Source organism: Dendropsophus ebraccatus, chromosome 2 (assembly GCF_027789765.1).
Source record: "Dendropsophus ebraccatus isolate aDenEbr1 chromosome 2, aDenEbr1.pat, whole genome shotgun sequence".
NCBI lineage: Eukaryota > Metazoa > Chordata > Amphibia > Anura > Hylidae > Dendropsophus > Dendropsophus ebraccatus.
In genome coordinates this window covers 149179449-149194423 of record NC_091455.1, presented here as the reverse complement: position 1 = coordinate 149194423, position 14975 = coordinate 149179449, and the positions used below count along the sequence as shown (strand labels likewise).

The 14975-nt window shown below is 46.4% G+C and overlaps 2 protein-coding genes across 2 annotated transcripts in view; one reads left to right on the top strand and one right to left on the bottom strand.

The window, feature by feature from the left end:
* Positions 1-4663, bottom strand: part of MLH1 (mutL homolog 1) — a 68901-nt gene extending 64238 nt beyond the window's left edge. Inside the window, exon 1 of the mRNA XM_069958477.1 lies at positions 4468-4663. Coding sequence (XP_069814578.1) covers positions 4468-4583 — 116 coding nt within the window. The 5' untranslated portion in view covers positions 4584-4663. The remainder of the gene's footprint in view (positions 1-4467) is intronic.
* A 172-nt stretch (positions 4664-4835) lies between these two features.
* TRANK1 (tetratricopeptide repeat and ankyrin repeat containing 1) overlaps positions 4836-14975 on the top strand; it is a 154809-nt gene continuing 144669 nt past the window's right edge. The window contains exon 1 of the mRNA XM_069958474.1: positions 4836-5006. The gene's annotated coding sequence lies outside the window, so the exon portion shown is untranslated. The remainder of the gene's footprint in view (positions 5007-14975) is intronic.

The following is a 14975-nucleotide window of genomic DNA, read 5'->3' as shown; positions in this document are numbered from 1 at the left end:
TTATCTTCTCTCTGTTACTGACTCTCAGCACATAGGCAGCCCCCCCCCTCCGCTCATACTCTCTCCTGCTGCCGAGTAGACTCAGTGAGTGAAGGAGTCCTGTCACTTGTTTATCTTCCCTCCTTGACAGACCCCGTCTTATCTCTCCTGCTGTCCTGACCTGATTAGGGACGGCCATCGTGCAGATGTCACTTTGCTATATACACTACATTGCAAAGTGAAAGTATGTGTGTGCAGCTTCAGATAAGCTCTGTCCTCAATGTGGTGTTTTTATCTCTGAGAGAAGATTGTGTGTTTTTTCCTTCAGTGTTTAATGGCTGCAGTAGAGTGCATGTGTGCGCGCCATGGCTGCAGCAGGCTGTATGTGTGTGCTATGGCTGCAGCAGGCTGTGTGTGTGTGTGTGTGTGCATGCAATGGCTGCAGCGATATTCTGGGGAACAGTGAAAAACTTAGGGGGGACAGGGGGTGGAGGGATCTTTATAAAGAAGTCCTATTTACCTGTCCTCATCCACCCGCAGTGAAGCTCATGTCCTCTGTTTGGCCCCCGATCATTTGATGTCATGGCCCCAATCAGAAATACCTGCTCAGCCAATCAATGAATGAGGAGGGACACAGCTAAAATCACTAACTGGCTGAGCAGTTAGTTTCTGTGTGGGCCGCAATGATTCAGGAGCACAGACGCTGACAAAGAGCTGATAAATTTGGGCCTATGTCTGACCTCGATATCACAGGGATCTGGCTTTGTCAGCACTTTTCCTTTAATGTATGGTGAATATTTAGTTAGAAACATGGAAGATTGTCAGCAGAAAAAGCCGACCTGGTCCAGCTAGTCTAGTTCAGGAAATGGTGGCTGGAGACTGGCTGCATACACAGAGGAGAATCTGCTTAATATCTTTCCTTATTCACGAAAAAGTCACTCAAGGATCATGTAGGACATTAGGAAGAAGCTGCTGGGCCAGTTATACTTTACCCTAGTTTAATAAATAAATCCCCTGGTGTCTGACTGGCCATTTATGAAAGAGTTGGGAGTCGGATCCTGATAAAATGTTGCGGGTTACCAACTACACAGCCCTTTATCATTTACAGAGACATAAGGGCTTTTTTTTGCGGTGCCTATTGTACTTTGTAGTGACACCCTAAGTTTTACCATAAAACATACAACAAAAACTAAAAAAAAAGTTATTTGTGCGTTAAAACAAAAAATAAAGCCCTTGATATTTCATAAGTTGAGGGGGGGGGTTCATTTTTAGACACACACAAATGTTCACACACAATCTAACAACAGCCGTTGTTATACTGGCCGAACACCAGCAGGTATTTGCATGTTCACAAGACCGTCAGAGCTCTGAAGACCACAGGATCATTTATTTTCATACGGCCCATTGAGGTCGTGTATAGAAATTAAAGGGGTAGTGCGGCGGTAAGCAATTATTCACTAAATAACACACATTACAAAGTTATACAACTTTGTAATAAATGTTATGTTAGTGAATGACCCCCTTCCTCGTGTTTCCCCCCACCCACGCTAGACCCGGAAGTGTAGTACTCTATACTTACCTGTTCCAGCTGAGCAGCTGATGACGCGGCAGAGGGTGGCCGGCACGAGGGACGGTCGGAGTGGTTCGGCTGGCTGCCCGAAGATTACATCATTGTCGCAAGATGGCAGACGGGGGTTGACACGAATCAGTATAGAGCACTACACTTCCGGGTCTAGCGTGGGTGGGGGGAAACACGGGGGAAGGTGGCCATTCACTAACATAACATACATTACAAAGTTGTATAACTTTGTAATGTGTGTTATATAGTGAATAATTGTTTAGCGCCGCACTACCCCTTTAACTAAGCATTGATTTCCAAACACAAGAATGAACAGACAGCATCACTGTGCGCAGAAGATTATTAACTGCCACTGTTCATGGAACAGCGGCCGTTATACACAGACATGATGATTCTTTTTGTACGGTCACACCAAACAACGGCCGTTGTAGGTGCGGCTTGTGCATGGAACGGGCGGCATTGCATTGAAATTTTATTATTTGGTACCATGATTGAGAAGATTTGATTACATTTTATAAAAAATATTTATGAGATGTGATATAAAAAAGCAATTCTAAAGATTTTTTTCCATTCACTACATTCACTGTACAAGATCAATACCTCCATCTTCACCACCATTTTCGCCAAGTCCTCAGTTTAATTAATATGTAAATTAGGCGTTTTCACGCACTGGAGGTGCTCGACCTGCTGCTTTCTCATGGAGATTGCGCGACATCGCTCTGGGGCTCATCAGTGCACAGCTCCAGAAGAATTTTCAGGCTGGGTAGCATTGGTGCACCAAGGGTGGCGGACCCACACTCAGGGCATAAAGTCTTCTTATTTATATATTCATTAAGCTAAATATTTATTGAAAATGGCGTTGAGGATGAAGGCAAGATCCTCAGTGTCCTGTGCGCTATGGAAAAAATTTTCTAACCTGCTAATAGTTTCCTTTGAATATTCAGTGTAAAAGTGTCCACAGCCTTTAAAGTGAATGTACCCACCCCCAGTGGGAGGAAACCCTTGCGCCTCTATGATACGGCTCCACTGATTCTAATGGAGCTGTGTCACAGAGGGGAGGGGGTTTCCTCCCACTGGGTGTGGGTCGGCCCGCCTCCAGTGCTTCAGCCCGGTCTGATGGTATATTCACTTTAAGGGGCTGTCCACACGTACAGACTAGCAGCGTAAATCTCGCTGTGAGTGTCAGGTCCTGGCAGTTCCCTGTCACTACATACTCGCAGTGGTCCGAAAGACCGCTGCGAGTATGTAATTCTGCCGGCCACTTAACCCCTTCGGCTCCCGCCCCGCTGTGTCTGTATATACATTACCTCTCCTCGCTGCACGGGGTCGAGCTGTCCTGCTCTCCCGCCCAGCCAATCAGTGGCTGCGGCTGGGCAACACACTGATTGGCCGGGCGGGAGAGCAGGACGCCGGGACCCTGTGCAGGAGACAGGTAATGTATATACAGACACAGCAGAGCGGGAGCCGCAGGGGTTAAAGTGACTGTACCACCAGACCCAGGCTGAAGCACTGGAGGCGGGCCGACCCACCCTTAGTGGGAGGAAATCCCTGCCCCTCCATTAGAACCAATGGAACCCTATCATAGAGGGGCGGGGGTTTCCTCCCACTAAGGGTGGGTGGCCCGCCTTCAGTGCTTCAGCCTGGGTCTGGTGGTACAGTCACTTTAAGGGACAGCAGAATTACATACTCGCATCGGTCGTTCAGCTGTATGTAGTGACAGTGAACTGCCAGGACCTGTCAGTCTCGCAGCGAGATTTATGCTGCGAGTCTGTACATGTGAACGAGCTTAAAGGAGAAGTCTGATGAAAATTTTTATTCAAGTATTGTATTGCCCCCCAAAAGTTATACAAATCACAGATATACACTTATTGTGGGAAATGCTTATGAAGTGCTTTTTTCCCCGCACTTACTACTGCATCAAGGCTTCACTTCCTGGATAACATGGTGATGTCACGACCCGATTTCTAAAGCTGTGCGGGCTGTGGCTGCTGGAGAGGATGATGGCAGGGGGACACTAAGGGAAACAGGGCACTGGAGGGTCACTGAGCATCCCTCTGCCATCATCCTCTCCAGCAGCCACAGCTCTGAGAGTCGGGTTGTGACATCACCATTTTATCCCGAAGTGAAGCCTTGATGCAGTAGTAAGTGCAGGGGAAAAAAAGCACTTTATATGCATTTCCTGTAATAAGTGTATATTGGTGATTTGTATAACTTTTGGGGGGGCAATACAATACTTTAATAAAAATTTTTCTCCGGACTTCTCTTTTAAGGGAAGCAGGTTAGAAGCTTCTAATCTGCTGATACATCCTTACAGTGTATGGGGTGCTGAGGATGTAGGCAACTTTCTAACATTGATCCTCAGCACCATTTTCAGTAACTTTGCAGTTTATTGATCCGCCCCTTCTAATGACCAGCCATCTGGTGCTCTGATCGCAGTGATCGGCTCTGGAGTGACGTCACTACAGAGGGACAACACAATATTCATTACAAGTGGCAGATAGTGCACCCAGGGTGGTTGCACCTAAAGTTCCCAGAAAACAGCACTGAGGACCAAAGGGAGATTCCTCTACTGCTGGTGCAGACTACACCTGCCATGGCGGTATGAGAGGAATCCCAGCTTTGCAGCAGCCATAAAGCACCAGCTCGGTAAGCACTGACTTGGATAGACAGATGGGAAGTTTGTATTAACCTGATACCATGTACTGCTGATAGTATGGGGAGACTTCTCTAAACGTCTGCAGGGGAACACTACAGTAGTTGCTCATAGCAACCAATCAAATATCAGCTTCCATTTTTAGAAAGAAGTCTAACACATGGAAGCTAGACTCTGATAGGTTGCTATGGGTGATGGTATCGATCTCCCTATATTTTTGCACCCAGTAAAAATGTAATAGCAGTGCAGACATTACCAGTTCTCTATCATCTCCTTGATGGCATTGGCCGGTCTTTGGATAACTTCCCCCGCAGCAATTCTATTTACCACAGTCTCATCCAGGCGGCGGATGACCCCGGCGGTGGGAGACATAGCGCCGCACGCTGTAAGGCGGTCACGTGCACAGAGCTTGGCGCGCGGGACTCTACCTCAGAGTGGAAACACAACAACGCCGCGCACCAATCAGAAGCGCTGCTGCCTGTCCGGGCTAGAGACTGCGCTGGAGAAGGTATGTGAGCTCCGGGAACGTCTGCGGACGCCGCCATATTGTTGGAGACCATAATCAAATAATTGTAACTCATGAAAGGAGCAAGAAGATGGGAGAAAAGCTGCCTGGCCTAGCGAAGTTCTTTTGGAGGCTCTAGGGGTTACGTCGCGCATTACTTCCCGCAAATTTCTCACGTACACAAAATAGTCTGTGCTCCTGAAAACACAGGAAACAGTGCACGCTAGAAACTAATGGTTACAAGCCCATAGAGGAGCGCATGGTCCACGTGAGCAGTGTGGGCTGTACAGGTAGGTAGGACACATCTGTAGCCACCACTGAGATATATCATGGAGTGGAAAAAAAAAGTGCATAAATTATCTCTCGTTATCTACCTTCAGTTCTGGTGCCCAGGGGGCGGGACTTGGGAGCTGTGTAGTGACGTCACTCCAGCACTGATCAGTGTTCTCATTCATGAAGGGGACACCAACCATAGTTCTAATTTACATCTTAATTTAACTGAGGGCAGAAGCTAGGTAAAATATCTATATTCTCAGCATCCCCAGAAAACAATGGGTGGGTAACACTACTAGCATTACCCAGAAGACGAGCCAAAACACTGCCGTACCATGTGTTCTGTACAAGCTGCTGAAGCTAAGGCCCCGTGCACACGGAGCAAAAGCGGCTCGCGCAGCATGTCTCTGTTCTGAAGACTGAACATTAGAGATGAGCGAACCGGGTTCGAGTCTATCCGAACCCGACTGTTCAGCATTTGATTAGCGGGGGCTGCTGAAGTTAGATAAAGCTCTAAGGTTGTCTGGAAAACATGGATACAGCCAATGACTATATCCATGATTTCCACATAGCCTTAGGGCTTTATCCTACTTCAGCAGCCACCGCTAATCAAATGCCGAACGTTCAGGTTCGGATGGACTTGAGCATGCTCGAGGTTCGCTCATCTCTACTGAACATGTTCATTCTTCAGTGTGGAGACATGAGCAGCGCGAGCCTCCCATAGAGTGTCACTATGACACGGAGGTTGGCGGCATTTTTCGCTGCGAATTTGCTGTGAAATCCACTGCAGATACTTGCCCATGCATTTTAGTGCAGCCACAGTGCACTGATTGGCTGACCGCCAGTAGACCCCTAAGCGAGAAGGAGCCTGGAGCAGGTTATATATGCCCTGGGGGTGTGGGGGTTAACAGCATTTAATTTAACATACTCGCAGCGGGATGACAATCCTGCTGCAAGTATGTCAGCTTATTGAAATAGCATGAGTAAGTATCCGCAGCGGATTTCACTGCGAATTTGCAGCGAGAAATCTGCTGCGGATACCCTGTGTGTGAAGGCACTCTAAGGGTGCGTTCACACATACAGGATCTGCAGTGGATTTGAATCTGCAACTTCAAATCTGCTGCAGATCCTGTACGTGTGAACGCACCCTAAAGCTGGGTTCACACACAGTATTTTTGCTCAGTATTTTGGTCCTCATATTGCAACCAAAACCAGGAGTGGATTATAAACACAGATAGGCTTTGTTCACACACTGTCAAATAATTGATGTTATTTTCAAACATCGACCGTTGTTATTTGTCATAAACAGGCAGCCATACACTAAATTTCAAAAGTGTGTGAACATAGACTATCTGTGTTTTCAATACACTCCTGGTTTTGTTTGCAGTATGAGGACCAAAAATACTGTGTTTTAACCCAGCCTAATAGAAGTTTTTTTTTTTTTTTTTTAAATCATAATGGACCCTATAGAGGGTCTCCCCGCGCAACCTTCATGAGAAAGAAGCAGGTCGGGTTGATTGATGCACTGAGGGCACAAGTCCCGCCTCCAGTGCATGAAAACACCTAATTTACATATTAATTAAACTGAAGACTTCGTGAAAATGGTGGTGAAGATGGATGTATTCATCCTGCATAGTAAATGTAGTGAACGGAAAAAAAACTCCAGAATTGCTTTTTTTATATCACATCTCATAAAAAAATTTTTATGAAGCAGTTATGCCCTTTCTACAGTATTCTCAGGATAGGGCATAACTAAAGGTGTGTTTACACAGACAGTTTTATCTGACAGATTATTAAAGCCAAAGCCAGGAACAGATTATTAATAGAACAGGTTATAAAGGAAATATTGAGACTACTTTTAAATCCATTTCTGGCTTTGGCTTCAGTAATCTGACAGATAAATCTGTTTGTGTAAACACACAATAAGAGTCCTCTTGAGTATTTTGAGCTGTCTATATCCAAGATGGCGCCAGACAGGAAACTACATTTCTCAGCATGCCTTGCACCTCAGAGCCAACTGCCAAGTATCTGCCTCATCTTGTTGTGTCTGCCCATTGTTGGCTCAATCTGCTTCACACTGTAAACATTTTTTTTTTATCTATCTATCTATCTATCTATCTATCTATCTATCTGTCTGTCTGTCTATCTATCTATCTATCTATCTATCTATCTATCTATCTATCTACATAAATAGATTAGAAAGAGACAGATGATACAGCTGTTTCCTTTCCACAATACTGCTCAGGAACCTGTTACTGTTCTGTTGTTTCCCCGCCCCTTGGCCAGGTGTTCACTGACTGGTGTCATGTCAGTGGTGGGTGGGGTGACGGATGATGTATTACAGCTTGTCTGTCAACAGAAGAGACAGAGATCATGTGACTTTGGTTTTAGAAGGGAGGGGGAGGACAGAGGAGCCAAGACAGAGTGGATCAAGTAATAGAAACCTATTACGAACAAGCTTAGATTATGGGTGGGCATTGAACAGGGTTAAATATTTCTTAAGTGAAGTACTCCTTTAAAGGGGTTGTGTCTTCCTCTGACATTTACATGTCTCCACGGACAATCCATGTCCTAGAGACTAGTAGGGATGTCACGATACCAGAATTTTGAGTTCGATACCGATACCATCTTTTTTTTTCCGATACTCAATACCATTTCGATACTTTTGAAAAAAAGCACTTAAAATACAAATATAATGACATCCCCCCCCCTCACCTAGACTGTGGGTATGATGCCCCACATTTTTATTTATGTGACTTTTTGATCACTTTTTTTGTTACTTTTAATGGTTCGGACAATTCCGCATGCAATGATGCCAAATGTTTATTTTTTGACATGAATAAAAGGGAAAGGCGGGGATTATTAGAACTTTTATTCTGAAATTTTTTTAATTGTCATCTGCCTCATAGGGGTTTTCACCTTCCCCTGGATCAGCACAGTAGGATTTCCCTAGGTTTTTTTTTACACTTTTTAATTCCCTTGTACCTCCCAGCATACCTTCTTGTGCACTACAACTCCCAGCATACCTCCTTGTCCACAAAGAGGTATGGTGGGGTTGTAGTACACAAGAAGGTATGCTGGGAGGTACAGTGGTGCAGCAGCAGCCTCCCAACACAACAACTCCCAGCATACATCTTTGTGCACAAGAAGGTATGCTGGGAGTTGTAGTGCACAGAGGTATCCTGGGGGTTGTTGTGGTGTCAGGAGGCTGCTGCTGCACAACTGCAACTCCCAGCATACCTTCTTGTGCACTACAACTCCCAGCATATCTTCTTGTGCACAAAGAGGTATGCTGGGGGTTGTAATGCACAAAGAGGTATGTTGGGAGTTGTTGTGATGGGAGGCTGCTGCTGCACAACTACAACTCCCAACATATTTCCTTGTTTGTTATAACTCCCAGCATACCTTCTTGTGCACTACAACCCCCAGCATACCTCCTTGTGCACAAGAAGATATGCTGGGAGTTGTAGTGCACAAGAAGGTATGCTGGGAGTTGTAGTGGACAAGGAGATATGCTGGGAGTTGTGTCGGAAGGCTGCTGCTGCACAACTGCAACTCCCAACATCTTCTTGTGCACTAGAACCCCCAGCATACCTCTTTGTGCAAAGAGGTATGCTGAGAGTTGTAGTGCACTAGAAGGTATGGTGAGAGTTGTAGTTGTGCAGCAGCAGCCTCCCGATCCCAGCATACCTCCGTGCACTACAACTCCTAGCATACCTTCTTGTGCACAAGCAGGTATGCTGGGAGGGGACTGGCCGGTGTGAGGGAGCGCAAAGTGCAGCGGCGGGTCCCGGGGGACGGAGGGGAGGGGTGGATGAAGGGCTGGACTGGCGGTGCAGAGGTGGCTGCCGGGGCTGACGCAGCCGCGGCGGGGGAATAGTTAAATAACTGCCACCCGTAATATCGCGGGCTGCAGTCATTAGCAGTGGGGGCCGCTCCATATACAGCAGACTTCTGCTGCATATGGAGTGGCTCTGGGGGGGGGGGGGGGGGTTAAATGCCGCTGTCAGTTGTGACAGCAGCATCTACCCTGTAAAATAGCTGGCACTAGCGATCGCTATGTGCCGGTTATTTGAAGTTGGCGCCACCGGGAGCGCGCGGGCGCAGGAGGGGACACCAGGGGGCGGCACACAGAGAACACAGCCGGCGCTCAGCTAGCTGCCGACCGTGGTCTCTGCGCTGTACTTTATATTAAGCTGCGCTATTATGCAGCTTAACATAAAGTATCGATACCAGGAAATCCTGGTACCGAACCGTTTTTCTGCCCGAAATATCGATAGTAGTATCGATATTTCGGTGCATCGTGCAACACTAGAGACTAGTGATGCACGATGCACCGAAATATCGATACTACTATCGATATTTCGGGCAGAAAAACAGTTCGGTACCAGGATTTCCTGGTATCGATACTTCATGTTAAGCTGCATAATAGCGCAGCTTAACATGAAGTATAGTGCAGAGAACACAGCTGCCGGCCATGTTTTCTGTGCGCCCCCTGGTGTCCCCTCCTCCTCCTGCGTACTGTTGGCTCCCGACGGTGCCAAATTCAAATAGCCGGCACATAGAGATCGCTTGTGATACCTGACAGTGGCATTTAACCCCTTCCAAGCCGCTCCAAATGCAGCAGGAGTCTGCTAATGACTGCTGCCCGCGATTTAACCATTCCCAGTCTCCCCACCCTGGGACCCGTCGGTGCAGCTTGGTCCCCCGCACTCGCCAGTTCCCCACCCTCCAGGGCCCACCGATACGGCGGGGTTCCCTGCACCCTCCAGCTCTCCCACCACCACAGGACCTGCCGCTGCAGTGGGGTCCCTCCACAATCCTGTCGTCCCCCTTCCCCCAGGGCCCGCCGGCACAGTGGAACAACTCCCAGCATACCTTCTTGTGGGGAGTTGTGCGCAAGAAGGCATGCTGGGAGTTGTGTCAGGAGGCTGCTGCACTAAAACTCCCAGCAGCATACCTCGTGCACTACAACCCCCAGCATACCTCTTTGTGCACAAGGAGGTATGCTGGGAGTTGTAGTGCACAAGAAGGTATGCTGCTGGGAGTTATTGTGTCAGGAGGTTGCTGCTGCATAACTGCAACTCCCAGCATTCCTCCTTGTGCACTACAACTCCCCATAAGAAGGTATGCTAGGGTTTGCAGTTGTGCATTAGCAGTCTCCTTGTGCATTACAACTTCCAGCATAACTCTGTGTCCACTACAACTCCCAACACACCTTCTTGTGGGGATTTGCAGTACACAAGGAGGTATGCTGGGGGTTTTAGTGCATAAGAAGGTATGCTGGGAGTTTGTGTCAGTAGGCTGCTATTGCACAACTGAAACCCCCAGCATACCTTCTTGTGGGGAGTTGTAGTGCACAAAGAGGTATGCTGGGAGTTGCAGCTGTGCAGCAGCAGCCTCCTGAAACAACATCCCAGCATACCTCCTTGTGCACTACAACTCCCAGCATACCTTCTTATGCACTACAACTTCCCACAAGAAGGTATGCTGGGAGTTGTAGTGCATAAGAAGGTATGCTGGGAGTTGTAGTGCATAGAGAGGTATGCTGCGAGGTAGAGGGGAAATAAAAAAAGGTGTTTTAAAAAAACATTATAAAGGTTCTAATTAGGGATGGTCCGAACCTGTTTTGGTTAGGGTTCGTACGAACCCGAACTCTCTGCAATGATTCCCGCTGCCTGGCGGCTCCGTGGAGAGGGTGGATACAGCAGAAGGACTGCCTGGAAAACTGGGATACAGCCATAGCCATAGGCTGTATCCCAGTTTTCCAGGCGGTCCTCCCACTGTATCCACGGAGCGGGCAAACAGTGGGAATCTGATGCCGAGCGTTCGGGTTCATACGAACCCGAACCTCGGAAGATTCGGACCATCCCTAGTTCTAATAATCCCCCTTTTCCTTTTTTTTTCAAAATAGGTTAAAAAAAAAAGTGACAAAGTGATCGAAAAGTCACATAAATAAAAGATGTTGGGCATGGGGGGGGGGGGGGTGCCCTATGCACTCACCAGGCCACCCTGGCACCCAGCCCATGCACACACCCGCCTGGCCTGTCCTCTGCAGCGCTGGGGGTGCTCTCCTGGAAATACACTAAATGGTGTGTGCAGTGTAAACCCAGCCTGAAATCTAACTTTTTCTCTTTAGGCTGGGTTCACACTACGTATATTTCAGTCAGTATTGTGGTCCTCATATTGCAACCAAAACCAGGAGTGGATTAAAAACACAGAAAGGCTCTGTTCTCACAATGTTGAAATTGAGTGGATGGCCGCCATTTAATGGCAAATATTTGCAGTTATTTTAAAACAACGGCTGTTGTATTGAAATAATGGCAGTTATTTACTGTTATATGGCGGCCATTCACTCAATTTCAACATTGTGTGAACAGATCCTTTCTGTGTTTTTAATCCACTCCTGGTTTTGGTTGCAATATGAGGACCACAATACTGACTGAAATATACGTAGTGTGAACCCAGCCTTAAACTTTTTTTATTGAGCTACGACAGCATAGAATGAAACATACAGATGAGAATGCAATAATACGCTGATAGGACTGGAGGCAGCGTCTAGGGTCATTGCATAGATATACAATTAATCACAGAGGCAGTACAAGTATTTATCGACGCCACGTCAGAAAAGGAGATATGTCGGAAAAGTGCAAAAAGCTAAACCAAGCTACATTTTTTTTAACAATAAAAGAAAGGCTGAAACAAAACAAAAAGGAAAACAGGGAGGGGGAAGGGAAGAGGGGAAGGAAGGGGGTTGCCCGTGGGTCTCCGCGTGCTCCTGGTAATGCCCACAGATGGAGGTTCTTTGGTGTGTGATCCCACAGTGCAGTTCAAATTGGTGGGTCATTGTCAAGTTGTCTGGTGAGATACCATATAGTGTCTTTAAAGGTGTTTCTTATTTTGCCCTGGATGGGTGGAGGTAGTGTGGGAATAAAGGTTTCCCAAACAGTGACTCTATGTTCCTTGAGAATGTAAGCCTCCATCCAGTCCATCTTAAACAAAAATAATAGTTTGTCTAGAAATAAATGACGAGAAGAAGGGAGTGGAGACCTCCACACTTGCAGGATGGCCTTGCGGGCCGCAGCAGCCTAAAAGTGCAAGAGCCTTCTAGCTCCCCTTAAATCTAACTTTTAGTAAGTAAAAATAGGGTAAATTCTATAAAGACACTTTAAAAAAATGCTAAACCTCTTGTCGCCTATCTATCAGGATAGGCTTGTGTAAGCTATTAGGCATAATAATAGTGTAACTTAAACACTGTCTCTGTGTCTCCCCCATGTATTTATCTGGGATCCTCAGGAGACTAAATGGTGAACAAAGACAGAAGTGCAAAAAAACAAATGATAAACAATATTAGAGGTAGAGTATTCAGGGGGGAGGATGGAAGGCTGGTCAGGATGTGCACAAATAAACTCCCTACAGTTAACCTCCGATATGCACTTGAAGTACCAAACATGTAGTAAAGAGAACTAAGCAGGGTCAATTCTATCTCTTAGTGCAAATCACCAATAAATCCCAGACCATTCAGATAGTGTCTAAACAAACTAAAATGGCATAACATCTGGTCATATGCCAGAATCCTGCTCCACACTGATGAGGGGCAACACCCCGAAACAGCTGTATGTGGATGGTTATCTGGCCTTGGTTTTTCCCTTGTCATTACACTGACTTATAGGGCCACTTAATATGAAGCTTTTGGTGGTTTCCAAATAGGAGTCCTTCCCAGAGGGATATCTGGCTAGTCCTGTGTTTCGAGACTCTTTGATGAGGCTCCAGGGGATCCTCTTTTGCATATGCAGGTAAATGAGCACAGGTAGTAACATGCAGTAAGACCAAACTATGTCCCTGCCGACCATCTTACCCAAGAAATTGTGTAACAAATTGGTGTTTTTCTCCTTTTTTAAATCCTTGTGAAAGTGATAGGCCCAATGAAAGTGCTTTAAAGCAGTGTGTTTCAAAAATGCTAAATGACGCTCCTTTTATTCTGAAACCTGACGTATGCCCAAAAAGCAGTTTATGGCCACATCTAGGGTACTTTGTGTAGAACATAACACTTAACCCCATGAGTTCTTTGTCACTGATTGGCTGAGTGGGGATTTAAATGTTAGGACATCACATCACAGAATAGGGAGCCCGGTGGGAGACCATAAGCCATAATGCTGCATTGCGGGGGCTTAGGGATGGGTAAATAGGACTTCTTTACTATGATTCCAACACCCCCAGCCCCCCCTGGATTTTTCACTGTTGCCCAGAGCACCCCTTTAATACCTCCCTCAAACACATACAGCCTGCTGTAGCCATAGCGCGCACACGCGCACACCCAACCTGCTGCAGCCATAGCACACTGAAGAAAAACACACAGGAGGACAGTTATCATTTGCACCTTTTTTTGAGAATAATTTTATCACTGTGCACTGGCTTATATGTTTGTAGCCTAGTAAGGTATTTATGAATATTCGTATGTTAGTTCATAAATCACCTGCCATAGCTTCCCTGACGCTGTGCATTTTGCTGCAGGTATTCATGAATTGACCTTGATTAGGAAAGTTCCGCTACCCTTGGACTGGAGTACAGATGCAAACGAAAATGCGAATATTTCAAAATTCTCACATGTTAAATCACGGCTGAGAAAATTCTTACGAATAACCATGCCCACAAATGTCAAAAAGGCAAAAAACAGGCGTAGGCTGTCATATTCACACATACACCGAGCTACACTGTTTTGTAAATCTGACGAAGGTCTGTGCACATAACACATATTCCAAAAAATGCTAAGGAGCACAAGGTACACTGCTTAATACATGTCCCCCACAGTCTTCTCCCAGAGAGAAAACATAATATAGAACATAAAATTCTCCGACTCCACATCCCTGGGTTGAAGGAGAAGTCCAGCGAAATTCAGACAGGGGGAGCTACTTACCTCTCCTGGTGCCCCCTAAGCACTGTGTCACAGGCTTCAGGGCCTTTGACAGAACCAATTTTTCAATGTTTCATATTCTTGTCTTAAGGTGCGTTTACACAAAACGCTAATTGGCCTGATCGTACGATTAACGATGTCGGAGTAACGATTTTTTTTTCATAACCATCAGCGTTTATACGGTACGATATATCGTACGGAAAATTTGTTTTGCGATCGCTTAAGCCTATCTCACACATTAGTTAAATGGGCGGACGACTGTTCACACGGAACGATCTGCGAATTTTTCGTGAACGGTGATTTGATAACATGTTGAAAGATCAAAATGAACGTAGTACACTTGTGAGTAGAAGGAAAGATAAGGTCACTCACCGGTTTGCAGTGTGTAAACTTCAAGCTTTATTTCATGGTGCGATAAAACATCCGATCACGCACTAGGTCGGGACAGATGCCATTCCACATACAGCTATGTCATAATGGCCATTTCGCGCGCATCCGAGGATCGTCATCCGAGGAAGCGCGCATGTGCGCGAAATGGCCATCATGACATAGCTGTATGTGGAATGGCGTCTGTCCCGACCTAGTGCGTGATTGGATGTTTTATCTCACCATGAAATAAAGCTTGAAGTTTACACACTGCAAACGGGTGAGTGCCCTTATCTTTCCTTTAACTCACAAGTGTACTACGGCATTCATACGTGCATTAGAAAGGAGCACCCCCCAATGTGTATCGGCTACAGTCCCCAGCACGCCCGATTCTTCCCCCACGCCACACTAAGGAGTAGTGCCGGTGAACTCTCCTACACATCAAAATGAACGATTTCTCGTTCGTCGTTTGATCGTTCGCTGCACTTACACGTACGATTATCGTTCGAATTCGATCGTATACCTAATCGTTACGTGTAAACGCACCTTTATGGATTGCCCGCTTAGCCAATCAGTGACTGTAGCAGTATTCCGCCCCAGTTACTGCCGAGTCCATCAGCAGAGTTGTGACGTTGCTGGTGAAGGAGATCCAGGAGTCTGATGGGAGTCCTGCAGTAGTTAGGCAGCATTGCAAAGGCATGGGAAC